We start from the raw sequence: 9135 nt of genomic DNA, 5'->3' as shown, positions 1-9135 counted from the left end.
TTGCCTGACACATAGTTTAGCATAAATGCTTTGCTCAGCCAAGACTTTCTGGCACACGCCACGGGTCTACTCACTCGTCTATTTCCAGCTCCGCGTTTTTTAAAACTCAAACCAATTTTCAAAGCTCCCGCTTGTTTCGTTGCCTGGCAACAGGTTAAGTCAAATAAGAAACTACTGTATTTGTTAGTCTGCCATTTTGTGAATAAATACATTTATCAAAAGGAAATACAAAACTACTATTCACTCTTATAAAAATATAAAAAAGATCAATACAAGATCAATTATAAAATTAGACGACAAACAAAAGGAGCACGAACTATAGATCCAATAGCCGCCAGCCGAAGCGCCTGTCGTCAGTATCTTCACCGTCAGTCTGGTCCACGCGGTGAGACCTGGTGGGTCAGCGAAAAGTTGCGGGAGAGTATCGCTCTTCATTTTTTGTGACGTTGTGCAACAAGTGAAAATTTTCAAAATTGCGTTAATAACTCAACAAGACGATACCAAGATGGCGGACTATTTGATCTGCGGAGGGACAAGCTACGTGCCAGAAGACGGGAATACCGGTGCTCAACTCTTCTCCACGGGGGAAGGTCTCACTTACCAGTACGTCGTCACCAATGGCTTCTCACATTTATTGGGCTTCCTCTTTCCACTATTTCAGACCTCGCTCTCACCCCCTCTCGCTTTCAGAAGTCCCACCTTCAGAAACGGTTGATTGCCGTGGATGCTGCTGCGTTTCATCTCGCTGCTGGGCACAGGTTGCTCGAAATATGACTTTTTGAGGGGGGGGTTTCGACTAAAAAGCCCCATGCAGTAGCCTTAGGGTCTGCCTTTGTCCTTTGAGCCTCGCCGGTTAGCTGTGATAGAATTGCATGTCAGTTCCTGCCGTCTTTTCTTTTAAGGGTTGCGAAGAGCACTCGAGGAACACGTGATGTAACTCGAGCTGGTAAAGCAAAGGGTGAGATGAAGGCGTGCGATAATACGGTACACAAAGGCAGGTTTTCTGCTTATTTACCTTCAACACAAACGTTATTACCTGCTTGAGAGAAATACGTGCCATTACCGTATTTCACCATTTTACCTCTGTCTTGAACACCTTCACCCAAGTTAATAAAGCAGGCAACCTTTATTAATCGCCGGAGAAAGGTCTGGTCGCCCGTAGGTCCTATTTTAAGGCATTCACAAAGACAGACTTGAAGCTCTTAGAAGAGTCACATAACGCCCTTTTTACACTGCAGAGAACGGTATTGTCATATGTCATCAGAGAATCCTGTGGTGTCAAGAAGTCAGTCGGATTTGATAGGCCTATTGCCATGATGCAGCTGATCTGTAGGAGGAATATGATTTGTAGTCTGTTATGTAAATCAGAGATTTGACTTTTCCCCTTTAAATTTGGCCATGCATTGGGAATCTGTGAAAGTTTGTGTTGTAAATCATAGATTTGCAGTCTCCTGAGAGGGTTGTCATTTTAATTATGCAGGAATTGTATAATTTATGTAAGTTCCAGAATAGCTGGGAAAAAATCAATTAGCTTGTAACTTGTAAAATATCACTGTGTTGTATTTTGTCATTTGTGGATGCAGTTAATTTTATTTTTCTTGTTAAGCTTCTTAGATGAATAATAATACAAGTTCAGACAAGCATAAAGATTTTGAGTATATCGGTCTTAAATTTTCCTAAGTGGGTTCTTTTTGTACTTTTAACACTGGTGAATTCTGCATTACCATAAAAAGAATGAAGTATGATTCATCATTTCCTAAAATATCACATGGTTGCAAGTCTGTTGGATATCATAAGTTGCTGCTTTAATGTCTAGTCAGGTTCTTTTGGAGCTTGACTATCACATTATATTTAAATGAATATGTAAATTGGCAATTATTATACAGGTTTCACAAAAAAAACATGTAATATAAACCATTGAATTGTAGGATAGGTTTCATAAAAGATGTCTCTCATGAAACTAAATACCATGCTTGCATAACTATAAAGAATATTTCAAGGAGAGCCACACAGCCCGTTAGTCTGTGAAACTGTATACCTGGAATACCTTTTTTTCCCATGTAGAATAAATTAATTTTTGGGGGGGTATGTGTGTAGCATTGCAATGACATCAAAGGCAAAAGTATTTGAGTGTAAGATTGTTTTAGGAAACTTAAATAAAGATTGTTCATGCATCTTGCTTATTTTTGGGTGCAAGTGTTACACTGGAATTTTATTATTGGAGGGTATATTCAGTCAGTAATGACTAAGGTTTAAATTTGCCAGTGTTTCTTTAGGTATTACTAATAAATGAAAGAGAAGTGGCTGATTAAAATAAAATTATTCTTGGCATCATGATGATCATAAAATTAGGTTTATTCAGCTTCTTTTAGTGTCATATTTATTTTGTAGGTACAAGCTTTTTCTTTCCATGAACTGATTTTTCTTGGTAAAACATCTTTCATATATTTCTATTTTGTATAATAGGTGTAATAATTTTTTTCTTCCCTTTTTAATGGAACTAGTTATGCATATTTCATTTTCTTTCCAGTGACTTCATCATTCTCCCTGGCTTCATTGATTTCACAGCTGAGGAAGTGGTATGTTATAGAATGAAAGAAACTTGCAGTGGACAATATTGGTTTAACATTTTATAATGCATATACTGTCTGTAGAATTTGCGTGATGTATTAACTATTATGCGCCACATATTTTCACCAGTTCTTATCACAATTTACTTTTATTTCTTATTCTGTTAGCAAATCAAAAGAATTAACAACTCCATTTGAAATTTGTTTTTTGTTGTATAGCAAGTGTAGGGAGGATGAGAACGTGGTTGCCTTTTTTATGCATTATTATTATTATTATTTATTTTCAGGACTTGACCTCTGCTCTCACAAAAAAGATCAGTTTGAAAGCTCCTCTAGTATCTTCCCCAATGGACACTGTAACAGAATCTGAGATGGCTATTGCAATGGCAGTATGTATTGTGTTTTGCAATATGTTGATTCTTTAATAGCTTATAATTATGGTATGGTAAATTCTTTTAGTTTATGAATTATAGTAGAAAAAAGGTTTTATCTTGTTTATGAATATTCTTTTATTTGTTTTGGATATATCTTGTAATTTGACTATTAGTTCTGAACATTTAAGGGCTGAGATCCTAATCATCAACTTCCCTGCAGCTTTGTGGTGGCATTGGCATCATTCACCACAACTGTTCACCAGAGACACAGGCACAGGAGGTCATGAAAGTCAAGAAGTACAAGCACGGCTTCATTCGTGACCCTGTATGCCTCACTCCACAACACAGAGTTAGTATATGTATTATACATGAGTAGAGGAAACCGTTATGATAAGGGAAGGCAACTAGATTGACTTCATAATGAGACTGTAATAATGAAAAGGGATAAAAACCAAATTGACTTCATAACTGTCTTTGATATTTGTATGAAAAATTATACTCAGGTGAAGGGTTTGAAGAGGTGATGGGTTTACTCGACTATCCTATGTACTGCTTGTAGCTCTAGGTATATAGATTACCAGCATGTATGTAAATGTGGACAGTCTTGCCGTAGTACATATACAGTATGTGATCTGTACTACTTTACACTTTCACAAGTAGATTATGAAATATCCTGTGCTTATTGATGGAATTGTCAATTTTTATCTCTGGATTCACTTCCAAGGCCTAGGAATTAATTGTACGCTCATGTTACTTGTGAATTTTGTTTGTTCATGATTGTCATTGTTCAAAATTGAGGAATGATAACTTTTTTAGGAATAAAACTAGCTCTATTGAAAATAAAACTGCTTTTTTTTTGTAAAAGTGTTAACAATCATCTACTCTACCAACAAAATAGTAGGCTTTGCATGTATTCATAGAAGAGCAAAGTTTTATATAGCTAAACGGTATTTTTATGGGTTTAGATGCATAGTATAGAGTTCATTTTCTTTCAGGTCTCTGATGTTTTTGATGTAAAGAAAAGTCATGGCTTTGGTGGAATTCCAATCACAGAAGACGGAAAGATGGGCACACGACTCCTTGGTATTGTTACATCACGGGATATTGATTTTTTGGAGCCTAACTCGGACAAGCTGCTCTCAGAGATCATGACTCCTTTTGATGACCTGGTAACAGCTCCAGCAGGTGTCAGTCTTGATAAGGCTAACGAGATATTACAGAGATCTAAAAAAGGTGATCATATTTGGTGGATGTCATGTTGATAAAGAAATGTTTTACTTTGGTTTAGATACTGTGTAAGACTAATATATTGGTAATTGTTGATTGAGGCAGCTCATATAACCAATTTCAAACCCATTTTTATTGGGCTATTGTTTGTGTTGCATCTGTAAATGAGAAAGACTGTTTTATCTGCCATTGGTGCTTGTTTGAAAATTGTGTATATAAGGAATCACAGGATAATGCAAGATTTTTAAGATATATTCCATAGTTCTCAAGATTTATGAATAAAATGGGTGAACATGTACTTTATGCTGTTCTCTTATTATTTTATTTTTCTTTCTAGGTAAATTACCAATTACAAATGAACATGGTGAACTTGTCGCTTTGATAGCACGTACTGATCTCAAGAAATCTCGCAACTTCCCAAATGCTTCATATGATGCTAACAATCAGCTGTTGGTGGGAGCAGCCATTGGAACACGAGAAACGGACAAGCATCGCCTTGAACTCCTTGTCAATGCTGGTGTTGATGTGGTGGTTTTGGTAAGTGCAGATGCCAACTCTTTTCCAACAGTCTGCTTTTTTCTTTATTTATTACAAATGTTTTTCAAAGAAGAAAAAAAAATAGTAGTCAGATATTTGAATAGAAAGGTTGAAACTCCATTAGTGATAGGAAATGTATGTTAGTGTATGAAACAAAATTAGTTACCTCCTTGTGACTTTCATTGACAGGATTCTTCACAAGGAAACTCAATATACCAAATCAACCTAATCCGCTATATCAAAAATACTTATCCAGAGCTCCAGATTGTCGGTGGCAATGGTACGTATGACTTGAGAATTGACACTGCAAACATAGTTTCTGTTAATTGATAAAGGCCACTTTAGATTATGTGATATATCAGTATAAATACAATCATTTCTATCAACTCCTCACCCATGCATGACTGAATATATATGGCATGTCCTATATTTTGGTACAAAATCCAAACCTTTTCACTGCAAAATTAGATGTGGGAATCTTGTTTGAAATCTGTATTTTGATGCAAACAGATACTTGCTCTTGTAAATAGCAGTAAGCAGCTAGTGTATATTGGAATTCATATAACATAAAAACATGTATATGTATATATTCATATTCATGAACTGCTATTTGTTTAACCTACATGCTTATTTTTACAGTTGTAACAGCAGCACAGGCAAAGAATTTGATAGATGCAGGTGTGGATGGCTTACGAGTAGGCATGGGATCAGGTTCCATCTGCATCACACAAGAAGTCATGGCTGTTGGTCGTCCTCAGGCTACAGCTGTATACAAAGTGAGATATTACTCTGCTGATGTAAATTGTAATGTACTTTTCAGATTTGTGAAATCTCTAATGTATGTTATGAATATACAGAAAGAAATATGCATTTTTTTCTTGTTCTCAATCACCTGCTTACCTCTTTTCTTCCTTTCTTTGTTACTGACCTTCTGTGGCTTTTCTATATTTCTTCATGTTTCTCCTTTCCTCCAGGTGGCTGAGTATGCTCGGCGATTTGGTGTACCTGTGATGGCTGATGGTGGTATTGCCTCTGTAGGTCATATCATCAAAGCACTTGCATTGGGTGCATCCACAGGTATAGTGTGAGGAATTGTTGTTAATAAAATGAAGAAATGAAAAAGTATATTTTATGGTAGATAAGGTAGACTATTAGATATATATAGGCATTTATAAGATATTAATTGTTAGAAAGCATGGGTAATCTTAACTGTTTCATCTGCAGTGAATTTCAAAATAGTTATAAAATAGTTGATAATAAGAAAAAAGTTTTGTTATTATGGATAGACAATGGGTTTCATAATATAATGAAAGATCACTCGGATCTATTATCCTGCTTGCCAGCCTCAAGGCTTTGTTATGGAGGGTTTACTATACACAGGATTTGCTTTGAAGAGAGATAAACAAGTGTATATGTGTATTTATTTATATTTCTAAAAGTAATCACTGTATATGGTTCAGTAAGATTTCCCAAAAGCCTTTCTCAAAAACCATTATTAACACATTTGTGTCCTTAACAGTAATGATGGGTTCTATGCTGGCTGGAACTTCAGAAGCACCAGGAGAATATTTCTTTAGCAATGGTGTGAGGCTCAAGAAGTACCGTGGTATGGGCTCTCTAGAGGCCATGGACCGTAAAGATACCCAGGGCGCAGCTGCTGATAGATATTTCCATGGGTGAGCACTTTAGCCTTGGTCTTTCTTTATGGTAGTAATTGTAATTGATGTCTTCCTTTAAAATTCATCATACTATGTATAACCATTCCTTACTTCATATCTCACTGACAACAGTCCATCATTATTCATGTACAGTTCCCTAGTCTTAGTACAGACTTCCTTGTATTATCTCTTCTCTTCTTTTTTCCTCTTCTTTATCTTTTTTTCCTGTTCCTTCTCTTCCTTGTTCCTGTTCCTTCTATTCCTTGTTCCTGTTCCTTCTATTCCTTGTTCCTGTTCCTTCTATTCGTTTTGCATGTTGCTGTTTTTATTCCTTCTCTTCCTCTTCCTTTACTCCTCCATCATCTTTCTCTCCCAGGTGCTCCTGTTACTTCTCCCTTTCCTAAACCTCCTTTTCCTCTTCCTCTTCCTCTTCCTCTTCCTCTTCCTCTTCCTCTTCCTCTTCCTCTTCCTCTTCCTCTTCCTCTTCCTCTTCCTCTTCCTCTTCCTCTTCCTCTTCCTCTTCCTCTTCCTCTTCCTCTTCCTCCTCCTCCTCCTCCTCCTCCTCCTCCTCCTCCTCCTCCTCCTCCTCCTCCTCCTCCTCCTCCTCCTCCTCCTCCTCCTCCTCCTCCTCCTCCTCCTCCTCCTCCTCCTCCTCCTCCTCCTCCTCTTCCTCTTCCTCTTCCTCTTCCTCCTCTTGTCACCATTTACATTGTTGTTAGTGTATTGTTAGAAGAGAGAAATGGAGTAACTGTCAAAGTAGAAAATGGGCAGGAGTCAGTCGACAATTGAGAAATTCAATAATTTTTGTGATAGATTTTTGCGAAGCATCTTATATCTAGAGTTTGCAGAGGAAGCGGAAGGTGAGTTTGAAAGTTTTTTTTTTTTTTTCCAACTAATTGAAGTTGAGGGTAGATTACATTGTGATTGGAGAGTGAGTTTGCTTATAAAGCATAATTTACATGTATATAGGGTCAAAATCATACAAATATGGAAATAATTTCAGCAAATAGTTGCATAAACCAGATTGTTGTGATAATATAATGGGGCAAGTGAATTGGATCTTGGGTTAATATATGTGTAGTCTAGGGCCCTGCTAAGAATCTTGTGACACAGAAATCTAGGAGTTGTAAAATTCTGTGAATGAAATGAGAGCACAGATGGGTTATATTTATACATTATAGCAGTACATAGCTTTGATAACTTCCAGTTCGTACATATGTGTTCATATTGGTATATATGTAGTTGTTGCATTTCTCTCATATATCATACAGTACAGGTGCCATGTTTTTTATATATACTAAAAATAGATGTATCACTCCTTTAAGATAGATCACAGTAGTTATGCAGTTGATTGTATATTTATTCTGTTAGGAATGGAATCATTTCCTATGAATCTTTCCTGAATATTGTCTATCTATATCTTTTTTAGTTTATTTTCAATCTTGATGTACCATAGCATTTGATGTCATAGAATGTGATGCATAGATTTTTTAGATATGATGGTACTCTTGTTCTTCTTTGAGCACTTTAGTTTGGTGTCTTTTATTTTAGTTGAAGTGCAAATGGGTGATTTTTGGTGTAGGGTTTTTAAACTGTTTTTACTTTGAATTGTCAGTTTTCTTTCTGAAACTGAGTTGCAGGAGTAGAACAGTCATTGACACTTGGCATTCTTAACGAAATTGATTTAGCGTGACAAATCAGGGGCAGATGACTGTTTACCAAAGCTTTGCACTTTGTCTGTTTAATTGTAAATTCCTTGTAGTTTATAAAGAGTGAAATTGATAAACTTGAAATGGTAACATACTGTACATGCAGGCTACATCAGAGATTAGAGCAAAAGACCCAAATTCATAATGTAGCATATGTGTTGTTGGTGAATTTAGTATCTTGAAAAATGTTGCATAAAAAAAAATAAAAAAAATAGGAAAGCCCATTAACTCTACAATATGGACATTTATACCCTGGTTATACCAGTGTTTGTATGTGAACAATTGTTCAGTAATTACACAATTTTTTGGTGTAGTAAAATTTATCCTAGAGGTAACTAAAAACACTCTGATGCTTTAGGCCAGATTAGAACTATGTGCAATATAATGATTATTTACTCTCAAGAATCACTCCATGGTGTTATTAGTTATTTAATTATAAGTCTAGTTCATGAGGACTAGTAACAGCCACACCTGAAGAAAGTCCGCTTGTCTCAGATTAAGAATATAGGGAGTTTGTGGTAATAATTGCTCATCTCTCTTTTCTTTCTTTGTTAGTTTTTGTATTTTTTCAGATTTGTCTATCAATGCATTATTAACAAAATATTTACAATCCAGGTATATATATATTTTTTTTATATTTCATTGGTTAAAGTAAAAGGAAGAAGAGATAGAAACAATGCATCTTAAAACAGATGCTTACTTGCCTAGCACTGTAGAGATTGTTACCGTCTATGTTTGAACCCAGTGGCTAAATTTCAGTATCACAAATATGGCAAGATATCCCATGCACACAGGCACTCATGCCTGCATATATGCACATGCAGATACACATGCAGATACACATGCCCATTCAGATACACACGCACATTCAGATACATGTGCACATGCAGATAGGTACACGCACCCATTCAGATACATGGGCACATGCAGATAGGTACACACGTACAGGTACACATACACATGCAGCAACAAACATGCAGACAGACAAATACATACGCACACACACACACGCGCACACAAATACATGTACATGGAGATAGACACGCACATTCGGATGGAC

At 36.3% G+C, this 9135-nt stretch overlaps 1 protein-coding gene across 2 annotated transcripts in view; it reads left to right on the top strand.

The window, feature by feature from the left end:
• Window positions 1-366: 366 nt before the first annotated feature.
• Window positions 367-9135, top strand: part of LOC125040544 (inosine-5'-monophosphate dehydrogenase 1-like) — a 25451-nt gene continuing 16682 nt past the window's right edge. For both annotated transcript variants that reach the window (XM_047635130.1, XM_047635131.1), the window contains exons 1-10: window positions 367-603; window positions 2531-2579; window positions 2858-2959; window positions 3165-3293; window positions 3940-4177; window positions 4509-4708; window positions 4898-4988; window positions 5348-5484; window positions 5683-5785; window positions 6228-6384. In XM_047635130.1, the coding sequence (XP_047491086.1) occupies window positions 506-603; window positions 2531-2579; window positions 2858-2959; window positions 3165-3293; window positions 3940-4177; window positions 4509-4708; window positions 4898-4988; window positions 5348-5484; window positions 5683-5785; window positions 6228-6384 (1304 nt within the window). In that variant the 5' untranslated portion in view covers window positions 367-505. The remainder of the gene's footprint in view (window positions 604-2530; window positions 2580-2857; window positions 2960-3164; window positions 3294-3939; window positions 4178-4508; window positions 4709-4897; window positions 4989-5347; window positions 5485-5682; window positions 5786-6227; window positions 6385-9135) is intronic.

Source organism: Penaeus chinensis, chromosome 29 (assembly GCF_019202785.1).
Source record: "Penaeus chinensis breed Huanghai No. 1 chromosome 29, ASM1920278v2, whole genome shotgun sequence".
Classification (NCBI taxonomy): Eukaryota; Metazoa; Arthropoda; class Malacostraca; order Decapoda; family Penaeidae; genus Penaeus; species Penaeus chinensis.
Note: the sequence above shows the minus strand (reverse complement) of the source record. Positions and strands in the feature narration are given on the sequence as shown.